General features: G+C 34.4%; 2 protein-coding genes across 2 annotated transcripts; both read right to left on the reverse strand.

The window, feature by feature from the left end:
• Positions 1–5654: 5654 nt before the first annotated feature.
• Positions 5655–7536, reverse strand: LOC131609746 (trihelix transcription factor ENAP1-like). The gene has a single exon (XM_058881535.1). It carries the CDS (start codon positions 7122–7124, stop codon positions 6033–6035), a length of 1092 nt encoding a protein of 363 aa, XP_058737518.1. The 5' UTR covers positions 7125–7536; the 3' UTR covers positions 5655–6032.
• A 1825-nt stretch (positions 7537–9361) lies between these two features.
• On the reverse strand, positions 9362–12861 carry LOC131609747 (uncharacterized). Its single transcript, XM_058881536.1, has 5 exons — positions 12348–12861; positions 10735–10839; positions 10349–10393; positions 10035–10172; positions 9362–9950 (listed from the first exon to the last, which is right to left on the reverse strand). Exons 1-5 carry the CDS (start codon positions 12735–12737, stop codon positions 9624–9626), a joined length of 1005 nt encoding a protein of 334 aa, XP_058737519.1. The 5' UTR covers positions 12738–12861; the 3' UTR covers positions 9362–9623.
• Positions 12862–13949: the final 1088 nt, after the last annotated feature.

The raw sequence follows: 13949 nt of genomic DNA on the forward strand, positions 1-13949 counted from the left end.
CATCAAAACTAAGATAATTGATCAGAACAAATCTTGTTCTAACAAGAATAGTTGAACATGCTGGATTAAATGATGTTGCTATGCGAAAATTCTGGAGAATCTTCCGAAGAAAAGCAGATGCTTATTTTGAAGAACTTCAGGAAATTTGTGTAGAACTTGCTCCACGACCTTGTGGAATTCTGAGGAACTATGAAGACTTCTGGTTCAGTCGTCTTGGAGGGAGACATTGCTTTGAAGAGAAGAAATTCATTGATGAACTTGTAGAAGCGCGAATTTCTGCGGAAATAGAAGCCAACCTTTGCAGGGATATTGTGGTCTGGAGACCTAAGTATCCAGTTCTGACTGGAGACTTCAAGTCCTTGTTTGACTTTCTGAGGGAAAATCCTTCTGAGGAAGACCCCAATTTGGTCATTCCAGAAGCTGTTGACCCGCCAGAAGTTGAAGGTCCTTCTACTCCAAGGAATCTTGCTGCCATTCTTCAAGCTCTTGAGAATGGAGATTCTGATCTTCCTGCTCCTGAGTATGAAAAAGATGCTGATATGGGAGAACCTGATGCTGAAGATCATCCTACTGAGTCTATTCCTGTTGAGGAAAATCAAGTTGATGATCTAACCATGGAAGCTGCTGTTGGGAATGCTGTCCCTCTGAACAGAAGTTGTGAAGCTTCTTCTGGTGAACTCTCTCTTCTGGTGAAGACTTTAGAGGTTATTCAGAAGAACCAAGCTGAGCTAGCATCTCGTATGGACAAGCAAGAGGACACCAATGCTGAGTTCCGCTCTTTCATGGAGAGGCAGACTGAGAGCAATGCTGGGATTCATGACATGCTGGCCAAGATTATGTCTAAGCTAGGGTCGTCTTAGTCCTTTTGTGTCTTAGTAGTTTTTCCTTGTTTCTTGCATCTGTCTTCTATGCATCTTCCTTGTACTTTCTGATAATTCTCTGTTGCTATCAATGAAAATTATCCTTCTTTTCTCTCATAATTGTTTTGTTTTTCATCTGAATCTTTTGTGTTTTTGATGTTATGACAAAAAGGGGGAGAAAATGTGATAAATGATCTGATTTATATTATCAGTTGCTGGGAGAAAGTCTCCACATTTCTAACAGAAATTACAAGTTCTGTGTCTTTGAGTGTTTTGCAGGAAGTGAATATCTTCTTAAAAGCTCAACATGAGAAGCAAAGACATGGGGAAAAGCAATTCTGTATGGAATCAAGCTCATGAAAATTGAAGCAAGCTGAGTGCTATGAAGCTTCAAGATCAGAAGCAAGAAGGAAGAATGTTATGATATTCTGATGATAGAATACGTTCTAACACATTCTTATTCCTTATATGTTCTGATGCATGTTTTTGTTCTAAATATGCTCTGAAACATTATTGTTTATGCTCTGATACGTATTATATGTTCTGATACATATTTTATGTTCTGATTCATTCATGCTCTGAATTTTGTCGTTTAGTTTGTTCTGTAACATTTCAGGATGTAGAGATGCTCTGATGATGCTCTGGTACATTCAACAATGTTCTGATACAATCTAGCATGCAATGATTCAAGAAGAAATTCAAGCTCTGAAGCTGTCCTATGGAAGCAAGAATCAGAAGCTATGAATGTTCTGAATATCTAAGCATATGTGATCGTCTCAACTGAAATGGAAAATACTCAGGGAAGTCCTTTATTTATAAATTTCTTCCAGTATTTATTTCAAGGGGAGATTATTTATCTCAGGGGGAGATTGTTAATCTCAGGGGGAGACATATTCACACACTATGTTTATATGCTTACGCTATAGCTGTGTAATTGTCTTTAGCCGTCTGATATTCTGATTGCAAATTCATATCATTTATATATGTTTTTGTCATCATCAAAAATGGGGAGATTGTTAGAACAAGATTTGTTCTGATCAATATTCTTAGTTTTGATGATAACAATGTATATGAATTTTGTATGAGATAATGTGGTACTCTAATACTATGCAATTTCCATTTCAGGAATTATATAAAGAGTATGCACAAAATCAGCGCAAGAAGCACTGACTCAGAAGGTTCAGCATGCAACATCAGAACATGGTCTGGCAAGACATCAGAAGATGGTCAAGCAGAATCAGAACATGGTCTATGGAAGCATCAGAAGGACTTGAGATCAGAAGCAGAAGCACTGAAGTTCTCATGGTATCACGCTCAGAAGCACTTCAAGGTCAGAAGACAAGAAGATGCTCTGCACCAAGCTGTTTGACTCTGATGATATTCAAACGTTGTTTACACAAACATCAGATCAGAAGCAAGTACTAGCTGGCAGGCTACGCTGACTGACAAAAGGAACGTTGAAAGCTATTAAAGGCAATGTCAGTAGACACAGCGAAAGCAAGGCTCGAGGTAGTTGACAAAAGAGTGAAACATTAAAGGCAATGCTGTACGGATCACGCAAAGCATTAAATGCTCCCAACGGTCGTCTTCTCAAACGCCTATAAATATGAAGTTATGATGAGAAGCAAAATAACCAACTCTGAGTAATATACAGAAACGCTGTCAAATTCAAAAAGCTCTCAAACTTCATCTTCAACCTCACTACATTGTTGTTGTAATATATTAGTGAGATTAAGCTTAAACTTAAGAGAAAATTACAGTTGTGATAATAGCTTTATTAGAAGCATAGTAACTCTTAGAATTTGTTTACATTAAGTTGTAAGAACTAGAGTGATCAGGTTGTTGATCAGTATACTCTAGAAAGTCTTAGAGGGTATCTAAGCATATTGTTCCTAGAGTGATCAGGTTGTGATCAGTATACTCTAGAAGACTTAGAAGTTGTCTAAGTGGAAAACCATTGTAATCTTGTGTGATTAGTGGATTAAATCCTCAGGTGAGGTAAATCACTCCAAGGGGGTGGACTGGAGTAGTTTAGTTAACAACGAACCAGGATAAAAATCATTGTGCAAATTGTTTTTATCTTACAAGTTTTAAAGCTACACTTATTCAAACCCCCCCTCTTTCTAAGTGTTTTTCTATCCTTCAGGAAGGGTCATCGGCCTGGTCTGCTTGTTGGACCAGATATGCTATTGAACCGGTGAGAACCGGCCAAAACCAGAAAAACTGGTGGTTCAAATGCATACTCTCTTTTTTTCGCACAAAACGACGTCGTTTTCATGATTTTTTTAAAAATATAATTAAAATATAATTAGACTTTATTCAAACCTTATTTGGAACAACTTTTTCCCTGTTTGCAATTAGACTTGATGTAAAATTTATTTAAATTTATATTGTATTATTTTATTATGAGTGATGATTATATTTAGAATTTGAACGTAAAAAATAAACACGTGAAATTATGATATTATAAAATTGTAAAATTTTGTAGGTGTTGTGATATTTTTTAGAGACTAAGTCATTTGGTTCGACCGATTTAATAAATATATAGTATTGCAATAGAGACCGGTTTATTTCACCGAGTTATCCGGTTTAATCCGATTTAGTCATGCGGTTCGACCAGTGACTCAGTGGTTCAACCAATGAACCATTGACCCAGTATCCTCACCAGTTTGATGACCGATCTGGTTTTTAAAACACTGCTTTTTATCTTCTTCCACCGCCATTTACTTATCGTAAGACTTATTCAATCTAACAAAATAAATCGAATATTTTATTTTTGTATTCCTTAATCAAGTAGAAAAATTCAATTAGAATAATATTTTATTTTTGTATTCTTTATTTTTGATTTCAAACGTTGCATTCATCCACAAAATAAAACACAAAAAAGACAATAGAATAATATACTCTTTGAAAAATATACTTTCTTAAAAAAAAAAAAAAAAACAAACTTCCTCTATCTAACTTAGAATATGGAAATGTGAAAGGGAGAGAATTAATGAAATGTTATAAATTATAATGCAGATTCAGAGAACCGTCTTTATGGAACATTATCAAATTAGTGTAATTCAAATAACTACTTTATTGGTGAATTATTTGTCCAAAAGGTAACTTAAATCTGAACATTCAAATTGACTATTTTAATTTTCAAAACCCTTATTTTTTCATCTTCAAATGCATCTTTCCTGAATTAGAAAATGGCAAGAAGAGTGGGGGAATTCCAGAAGGAAACGCATGTGAATAACTCTGCTTCTAGGGATGTCAACGAGGCAGAGAATATTCGGAGGATGCTTCCCCGCTCCCCGCTCCACCTTTCAATTTATTATCCATTCTCATCCCCAATCTCCGCAACGGTGGGATATGTACCCATCCTCATCCCCACAGATCCTCACAGAGATTGAATCTTAAGAAAATTTCTATATTTTTTTATCAAAATATGACACTAACATTTTGTTATTACCATATATTTGAAGAGTAACTACCATAAACACAATGAACAAAGATAATGTTGCTTGTGGATCATTTAAGTTGCCTCTGATTTGGTTTGCAACTTTAGGGGCTAATCTTTCTCTTGTTTGTGGGATAGTGACAATGATAATGGTTTACTTGAGCTGGAGATTCGTATCTAAAAGGAAACCAAGAGTGAGTAGTTGATGTGAGTTTTGATGGTTTGTCTGAAGTTTTAGAAGGATGAAACTGATCATGTCATATGATGGTGATTAAAACATAATAGTGATGTACTATACATATTTTCTCTCTTTTCTTTGTTTTGACAGTTTTTTATGGACGCTATTGAAGTTTCAAATGAGTATATAGATGGTTTGTTGACAGTTCTTTATGGGCACTTTTGAAGTTTGAAATGAGTATATAGATGAGTTGTTGATTTGCATTATCATGAATTTTCTTCCAGGGTTTTTTTCTCACAAACAAACGATATTAAGATATTAAAAAATTATCAAATTTGTATTTAGATTTAGGATATGTTTGAATTAGTGGTGTGATATGGAGTAAAATGGTAAATAACAAGATTTTATTGTTTAAATTTGCAAATAATAGATAAGCAGAATGAAACATGATAGAATTCATTCCAACATATTTCTTCCAAATCCTTCAACTTTCATTAGAATATGTTTGAATTAGTGGTATGAGATGGAGTAGAATGTTAAATGATGAGATACTATTGTTTAGGTTTGCAAATAATAATAGATAGAGCAGAACATGATGAAAACCTTTCAAACATACTTCATCCAAATCTTTTAACTTTCATGCCACCCAATTTTAAGTGTAAGCAATAGAATAAACTAATTCGATCAACTCCGTTCCATCAAATTATAAAAAAATACACAATCAATGGAATGAAATCTATGTCCACAAATCTACGTTTCATTTAGAATCGACTCTAGATATACAAAACCCGAAACATTAACATAATTCAAATTCATTCTTCAACCAAAGTGAGATAACCAAGTCCTTCAACCAAAGTGAGATAACCAAGTCAAGTACTAAACTGACAGAACATATTGTGTTCTGTGAATACTACCTAAACCACACTTCCAAAAACACATGCCATCATTCTTGAATCCTATCTATAAACAACAAAAAGGGCATAAGCTCCTAAAAACAACAGAAACATCAACATAACAGAGATTCAGAGACTTCATTTTCAATGTCCTTTCATGTTTCAAAAGTTAACTATGGTTTCTAGTTCTACAATGAAACATTCATAGATTCCCTTGAAATACACATGACAATAATGGTCAGCATCAAAACACAACAATGGTCAGCATCAAAACACAATAACAGAACATAGACATACTAAATTAAGGACATAAATTCATGATTCCATCAAGAGATATCATATAATAACTTAAATACAAGGCAGCAACACTAGAAAAAGATACTCAAACTTTAAAAAAAAAAAAAAACTACTACACTCACCCAACAATGCATTAATCTATAACTATAATCAAGTTCCAAATTTTACCATAATCAAAATAAAAAAGAGTGGTCGACATACGAATATAGCAAGTACATCATTATATCAACCTACCTAAAACAAAATCTAAACTAGTGAACAAAAAAAAAGCATGATTTCATCTGATGAGGCTGCAAATGCAAACACAGAATAGAAAAAGCTCCAACCTTTATTTTCATCATCATCAATTATAGATTTATCTACGATTCCGAAGGCGAAGCTATGTTGTTGTTGTTGCTGTTACTATTACCCTTATGCAGTTTCCTCTTCTTGTTCTTCTCCGAAACCGCTTTCGCAAAGGCTTCAACAATCCTCTGCTGAGACTCAAGAATCATCTCAGTTCGCTTCATCTCCATCTCCATTCGCATCGTTTCAATCTCTCTAGCCATCTCCATCTTCATCTGTTCCATCCTCACAAACCCATCTCTCAAAAACTTAATAGCATTCACCATTTCACCAATAGGATCTCTTTCTCTCTCCACCTCTCTCTCTCTTTCTCTCTTCCCCAACCCAATCTTCTCCTTAACAAGCCTTGTTCCGCCGTTGATATAACCACCGCGAGAACCTGATTCTGATTGGTTAATATTCATGTTCATGTTCATTTTCTGTTGGTGTCCACCGTAGAATTTAGATCCAGGTTGCGCAACACTCACACCGGTTGGGATCCGGATCCGGAATCCACCGCCGGCAGATCCATTCCGGTAGAATTTATCAAGATTTCTGGTGTTTCCGGCACCGCTTCTGAGTTCCTCGTAAAGATCGTCATCGTCGAGATCATCGTTATCAACTAGGGTTTCACGGTGGTTGAGATGGTTATAGTTATGGTTATGATTTTCTAGCTTTGGTGGTGGAGAAAGTGGAGAAGGTGGAGAAGGAGGAGAAGGACCTTTTTCCATGGAATCCATGGATTTGAAATGAGCCCAAGAAGAAGACGAACGAGATTTCGGAATCGGGAGAGATCTGATTCGTTGAATCTCAGATCGGTAACGTTTCCTCAGTTTCTCCATTTTGTGACGGCACTGAACGGCGGTTTTGTTCGTCGGCGAAGCGTTAGGGCAACGAGCGGTGACAGCGTCGGCGACTTCCTGCCAGTGGATGGCTTTGAGATTTGTTCGGCCGAGAGAGTACCATTTGTCACGGTAAGCGTCGATTAGGGCAGAGGTTTCCTCCGGTGTCCAGCAGGGAGGAGGAAGACGACGGGAGGTGGTAGGTGGTGGTGGGGCAGGTAGGGAAAGAGGGAGAGGAACGGCGGAGGGAGGGTTTGAATCGGTGGGTGAAGAAGTAGCAGCCATGGTTGTGGCGTAAGATAGCAAAGGAGGAGAGAATGGAAATTTAGGGTTGTGGTGATGGTGGAGGAGGAGGGAGAGAGGGGAATATATCGGGAGAAAAAAAGGGTGACATGGTGGGTGGATGGGTTGGGTTAAAGAGGGTGGTGCGGCAGGAAAAGTGACGTGGGTGGATGAGGAGGCCACCACCGCTTAGGTGAGAGGGAAGTAAGGGCTAACGTGCGCGGAGGGGTGGAGAGGTCCACACCTCTGACTTTGGTTGTTGTTATTATCATCATGATCGTGATCATCAAAATTAGATACATGTTTTGTGGGACTTTGGCTATAGTCTAGAGTAATGTGTTTGTTAGAATTAAAAAAAAGTTACCCACGGTGCTAAGTGGGTGACATGTGATTTTCTTGGTTTGGTTGGGGTTATGGTATGGTGGGTGAATTTTGGTTTCTCATTTTTTAGTAACTACTACTACTTTTTTTTAATTGGAAAGTGGTGTGGTGGCAATAGAGGTTTGGTTTCTTTCATCGATAAATAAAAGGTGAGGTGGTGTTTCCTTTTTCATAATTGATATAAAAAGTGTTACTATTAGTGGTGGGGAAAAATACTGTTGTTCCAAATTAAATATCATATTTTCTAAAACTTATTTATTTTAAAATAAATATCGTTTTTAATTTCTATAAGCAGAATTTTATATTTTATCGAGTGACAAAATTAAACTACAAGAAATAGATATAAAGATTGCGTCTGCACAAGTTCAAATTACAATGCATATTTATATATTTATATTAAATGTATGTGGCTCATTAACTATTTAAATAAAATTAAAACTTTAATCATAAAAATATGTGATGCTATTGCTAAAATTTAATTTTAGTAGTATTGAAATTATATTATTCTTTTATAAAAATGTTTAGTGAAAATGAAGTATAATTTGGAGGTAGTGTAGCATATCTCTAGTGCGATTGTGTAGGGTTGATATTCAATGTCATTGTCAACATTTTAATGTCTAAGTTGGTAAAAGAATGAAAAGTAATGTGAATTATAGTTTAGATAATACATCAAATTTCACATGGAATGCTTTATACATGAGAGGTGGTTATAGATATCCCTTGTCATATTAGCGTGGAATGTGTCTCATGACAGCTAACAGTATGCAAGTATGCAGTAGCCCATAGCATAAATCAAATGTGGAGCACCATAACAAGGTTACATTATACCTTCAATGCTTGAAAGAATGACTCAAAAATGATTTTTATGAAAAATTATTTTAAAAAAATTTAAAACTTGTATCTCAAAATTATTTTGTTATGAAAAGCTATTAGAAATAGCTTCAAAATTTAATTTTTTAAAATTCTGATATCCAATTTTTTTTTAATAAAATAATGTAATATCTAAAACAATATTTTAGAAATAAATATTCAAATCAAATTTTTATTCAAATGTTTTATATAAAAAAAATTGGAACTTCTTTTACACAAAACCATGATACATTATAAATATTATTTATAAAAAATAACCAAAACAAACAGACACAAAATCTCCTATGATTTACTTCTTGGTCCGAAGAGCATTGAAACATATTATAGTAAAATATTGAGTAATGATATTTAGTACGAAAAAATTTGAATAAGAAACACAAAGAATGTACATGTGTCATTAATTTAGTGGATATTTTTTAATTTATTTTTAATTTAATTTTCTTTTTAATAAGGATCATGGGGTAGTTGTGATATTAAATGGTTGAGATCTATTCTTGTCTTTCTTGTTTAGATGTTTTCTAAACATTAAGCATTTTCCTAAAATATTATAGTAAAAAAACAAACAAAAAGAACTGCCACTTATTATGAACATATATTTACTATACATTAGTTTTCCCTTGCAACTTCTTTGTTCAATCCAAAATAGTGTCTTGTATCCTATGTCGCCATATCTTTCATCAAGCATGGTTAAGAGAGAGGGAGAGAGCCAACATATTGTCTTATATCCAAAGTTAATTGCCTCAAATTATTTTATATAAAGAACAAACCGACCAATCTTCTGAATTGAGCATACATTCTCTTGATGAGAAATGTTAATAAATTTTCTCTAGCACTCTTTTCTCAACTTTTTCACTTTTACTGACTTAGCATTCATGCACTCAACCATTTTAAAAATGGATCTCACATAAAATAATGAGACCTACATGAATTTCACTAAATAAATAAAGAGTGCAAGAAAGAAAGTGTCTGAGTAAAGTCCATTTTATACTTCATCTCCAACTTAATCTGTACATTTTAACAAATAAATCAAGAAAAAACCACTAATTTTGTAACTCATGTGCTTCTGGTATGTTTGAAGTTTGAACCTACTTTCACTTCCTCTATGCATTTTTTTTCTTTTACATCTATATCAGTTTCTTCAAAGGAAAAGAAAGAAAGAAAAATAAGAAAAATCCTCAAAATCACATACAAGAGTAGTTGAAACAACAAGTGGAACAATGAATAAATCTAACAGATTCTGCATCTCATGGCTCATGTTGTTATTTTTCGAAACCGTATCGAAACCGGGTTTTCTAAGATAGAGACAGGAATGTCACTCCAAACATCTGATTTAGTTGGAAGTCGGGAAATTTTCTCTAAAATTTGCAAGTCTTCAGATAGAACATAGCCAAACACAGTATACGGATTTCTCCATTCTTTGTGATTAGCAAGGCTGATGAAGAACTCTGGACCAGAACCGACCCATGCCACCGATCCTCTTTTTATGGCAGGACAGTGTTCTTTTGGAACATCCTTGAACATAAACTCGTGGGATTCCAATGTTCCTTGAATTAGTGCAAAAGGAGGTCCAAATCTAGCCTACATCATCGTTAGAATTCAAAATATTAACCTAGAACGTTAGATACTTAACTGCATAAACTCTATTCACATGATGAAACTTACCTTTTTTATGTGGTTTCCTTTTGCATCCCAAAAACGTCCCCGGCTTTCAGCACGATAAAACTGGCAACCAATACAATGTGACAATGCCAACAGTTCAAGAATGTAGGAAACAGATTGTGGAGCGCATTCTGGCAAAAGCTGTTGCAATGAAAGTTCATAAAAGGTTTAGGAAACGATATTCATGTTTAACTCTAGTAATAAAATAGATAAAATTGAATACAATACATATCCAGCATTTTGAATACAAAATAACACATAAAGTGAGTGATGAGAATATAGACAAAGAATATACCGATATGGAGAGAAATACTTACTTGTATACGAAGAATTCCATAGTCGGTTTCCAAGCCAACAACACCCTGAAAGTACAAACATACAATGAAAAAGATAAATATACGGTTCAAAGAATTAGAGAAACAAAAAATACACATGTACAAATCAAATAGCAAAAAGAAGTACACAGTGACAGAACCAAAGTATAATGAGAATATACTTTGAGTGCATTATCATGAACATAAAGCATTGCATACAAATTAAATACACTTATCGACGGTTTTTCAATATCATGAAAAAACTCAGAATGAAGTGATTAAATCATAAAGTTGGATGCTGAAAACATTGTTGAGACAGATACATATCTCAAATAGGTGTTTTCAGTACATGTCTGAGAGAAATAATCACAGTAACAATATTTTCTTACCTCTCCCTTATTAAAGACAAATCCAGAAGTCCACATAACATTATCTCTTGGGGCCGAATTTACTCGATCGGGGTTTAAAGCGTCTTTTTGTTGTTTTAGCCAACACTGCAATGAAAGTAGGTAGTGATATAACACCAGGTAAAGTACTAAAGTGCATATAAATTAGATGCCTAAGAGATAGGAATTTTCAAGCCTTATACAATTGTACATTTAAAGCAATAATAAAACAAACTACACAAAGCAGTGACAGTTTACCAACATAAAGTTGTTTCATATAATTCACTACAAAAAGCAGTCACTAGTCAGTCAAAAGTTCTCTAAATCCTGTAATTGAACTTTCTTTTATATAAAACAAAAAATAATCAACAAATAAACCCATGTTTATTTATCATAATTAATCAACTAACTAATCAAGTTAGCCTAAATGCCAGAATAGTCATTCCCGGATAACTGCGCGAAACGGGGCCGACCCCTGAGTGGAATAACAGGATAGTGTATAGCGGAATGACAGCTCTATTTGATCATTTTTGGACAAATTACATATAATAATTATAAACATATTTAATGTAAAATCAACCAAATATCTCAACTAATAAAATATTAAAAAATCAAAGCACACATGACTCTTGAAGTGCATAAACCACTATGAAGGAAGGATAAGCTTGAATCTAAACTCAAATTTGATTGAAAAACCCAAAATTATCCTTAAAACATTGTAAATTTAAGGGGTAAATTCAGTTTTTTAGAGGGAAAAAAGATACAAGCCAAAAACTGCTCCAGGCCGAGAACCACTATGCTCCGCTATCCCGCTATTTACTCTATAGTGGCTGCTGTAGTGTTATGCACCGCTAAGGCTCTTCCCATAGCGGTCGGCCTCCACTCAGCTATAGCGGGATAGCACCGCTATTGGCCGCCATTGACTACTCTGCTAAATGCACTAAAGTGATAATAACCACTAAAAACTCACGCATACAACCATGAGTATCGGGATTCAAACCCTGATGATGGCATCCAACCTAGCAATATTGGCTTCTGCCAATTGAGCTAGGATTCGCGGCTTCGTCTACATACCAAAAAAAATTGCACTAAATGGTTGTTGTTTGATAACTAAATACGGAAGGGCAAATAACAGAAACACAACATTCACATTTTAGTTTAATTTTAACACACTCTACACTATCAACAAATCACAATAAATAACGTATGTGTGACACTGACTTTAGAAACCATTATAATGAAAGTTGAACATTTTATACTATCTAACCATTATGATTGATTTCCAGTGTAAACAATACAAATTTTTCTAATATTGAATAGAAATTTTCCCAATTAAATTAAGGACCTCAAGAAAAGAAACACAAAGGTAATTATCATCTTTAAAGCACCGACACCCCGAACATGACCCCGACACGACGACACCAGTAATAATTTGAAAATATAAATAAATTCAACATAATCACAACTGTCGGTGCACGTGTCTGATACCGACACACCTGTTTTCGGAGGTGTCAGAGCTACACAAATTATCATTATCATAAACCACAATCCAGAATCAGAAATTATCAAGTAGTGGTAACCTAAAATTGAAAAAAATGATAGAATTGCAACAATACCTCACCAAATCTAGGTCCACAAGCATCTCTATCCCCACAAAAAACCCAAGAATTACACAAACAACGTTGCCCATCACCCCTACACAGATTCTTACAAGCCCTACAACAATCCTCCGAAGAATTCACCCTAAAATCATTCCCCCATCTCACCGCTTCACCCCACAGCTCCAAATGCTCAACCCCTCCACAACATTTTCCTTCTTCCTCACTCAACAAATCCTCAAAATCACTCTTTTCAACCTGCATTGTTACCACCGACGCAGTGTTCGCCCTAAAGACCAATGTAAGGAAAACGTATACCGCGGAACATGAAACTGCGCCTATGAGAAAGAAAACGAGAAGCGTGAATTTGCCGAAATCTGAGTCGTTATAGCGACGACCCATTTTCATTTTCAGATTATGAGTAATGGTGTCCGTGAAGGACCATGTAATGAGAACAAGAAGAAGAAGAAGAAGGTTTGTAGATTTTTTTTCATGTTTTGTTTTCTTGTTTAAGATTGTTTAAGATGAAGTTGGAAACAAAATGCTAAAAGTAATGCTTCATCGTAACCATGAATGTCAATTTTCGACACGTTTTACAATTTCCTTTTTGTTTTTTCCTATGGCCTACTACTTTGCTTTATTTGTGATTTTTTTCTATTAATTTCATTTTTTTTACTCAAAGAACTTTTCTATAATTTTTAAATCTATATCTCTATTTTGTCAAATGTTTCCACTTAAGTACGAAAATTTCATGTGATCTTAAAATTATTATATGCGATTTTTGTACATGCCTCTTATATGAGAATGAATGATTTTTTAGTTTTTAGCTTCTATCTCGCTCCAAATTCAATAGTTGATATTTCGTTTTAGAACAGAAAATGAGAGATTTTGATCTAGATGCTGATATCGACGCTTGCATTTTTGGCAAAGAAGAAGTGGTAGATAAAAAATGGATAAATAAGTAAGATTAACACTTTAACACTCAAGTTAATTATTAAAAAATTTAAAGGTGAAGTGGAATCTTGAAAAATGAATGTGTCATACCTACTTTGACACGAAAGAGAGGTATTTATAAGGTGAAAAAGGAGTATTTGTTAACATAACCATGTTTTTCAAGAAAAATACCAAAATAATCATGTTTCTCCACTATTTTCCAAAATATTCATGTTTTAAATAAAGAAATTAATCTGCAAAGCTCAAGCCAATTGAATTGGCGCTCGCATTAGACATTTTAGAAGGCATGTTAGGTGAATTGACGCTTCCAATAGGTCAAGGCAATATAATTGACACCTTTAATAAGGCAAGTCAATTCGATTTGCGCCTACATTATGATCTTCAAAGAGGAGGCTAATTCATCTGGCGCCTACACTTTGTATTTTTTTTAAAATGTTAATTGTAATTAAAACAATTAATTAATAAAAATTGATTAAATACTAATATTATTTAATTTAAATCATATTTAAAAAAAATGGACTGGCTTGGTCCGTTGGAGGTGCACCAATTTGCCTAGCATGCCTTCTAAAATGTCTAATACAAGCGCCAATTCTACTAACTTGAACTATACAAATGATTTTTTGTTTGTTTGAAACATGAGTATTTTGGAAAATAGTCGGAAAACAT

This window comes from Vicia villosa, linkage group LG6 (genome assembly GCF_029867415.1).
Source record: "Vicia villosa cultivar HV-30 ecotype Madison, WI linkage group LG6, Vvil1.0, whole genome shotgun sequence".
Lineage (NCBI taxonomy): Eukaryota > Viridiplantae > Streptophyta > Magnoliopsida > Fabales > Fabaceae > Vicia > Vicia villosa.

Bases quoted from the DNA above. Each gene is read 5' to 3' on its own strand.
- LOC131609746 (XM_058881535.1), bottom strand. From the start codon at position 7,124: ATGGCTGCTACTTCTTCACCCACCGATTCAAACCCTCCCTCCGCCGTT.
- LOC131609747 (XM_058881536.1), bottom strand. From the start codon at position 12,737: ATGAAAATGGGTCGTCGCTATAACGACTCAGATTTCGGCAAATTCACG. The intron at 10,173-10,348 runs GTAAGTATTTCT...TCATTGCAACAG, and splicing joins ATGGAATTCTTCGTATACAA to CTTTTGCCAGAATGCGCTCC. The intron at 9,951-10,034 runs GTAAGTTTCATC...ACGATGATGTAG, and splicing joins AAGGAAACCACATAAAAAAG to GCTAGATTTGGACCTCCTTT.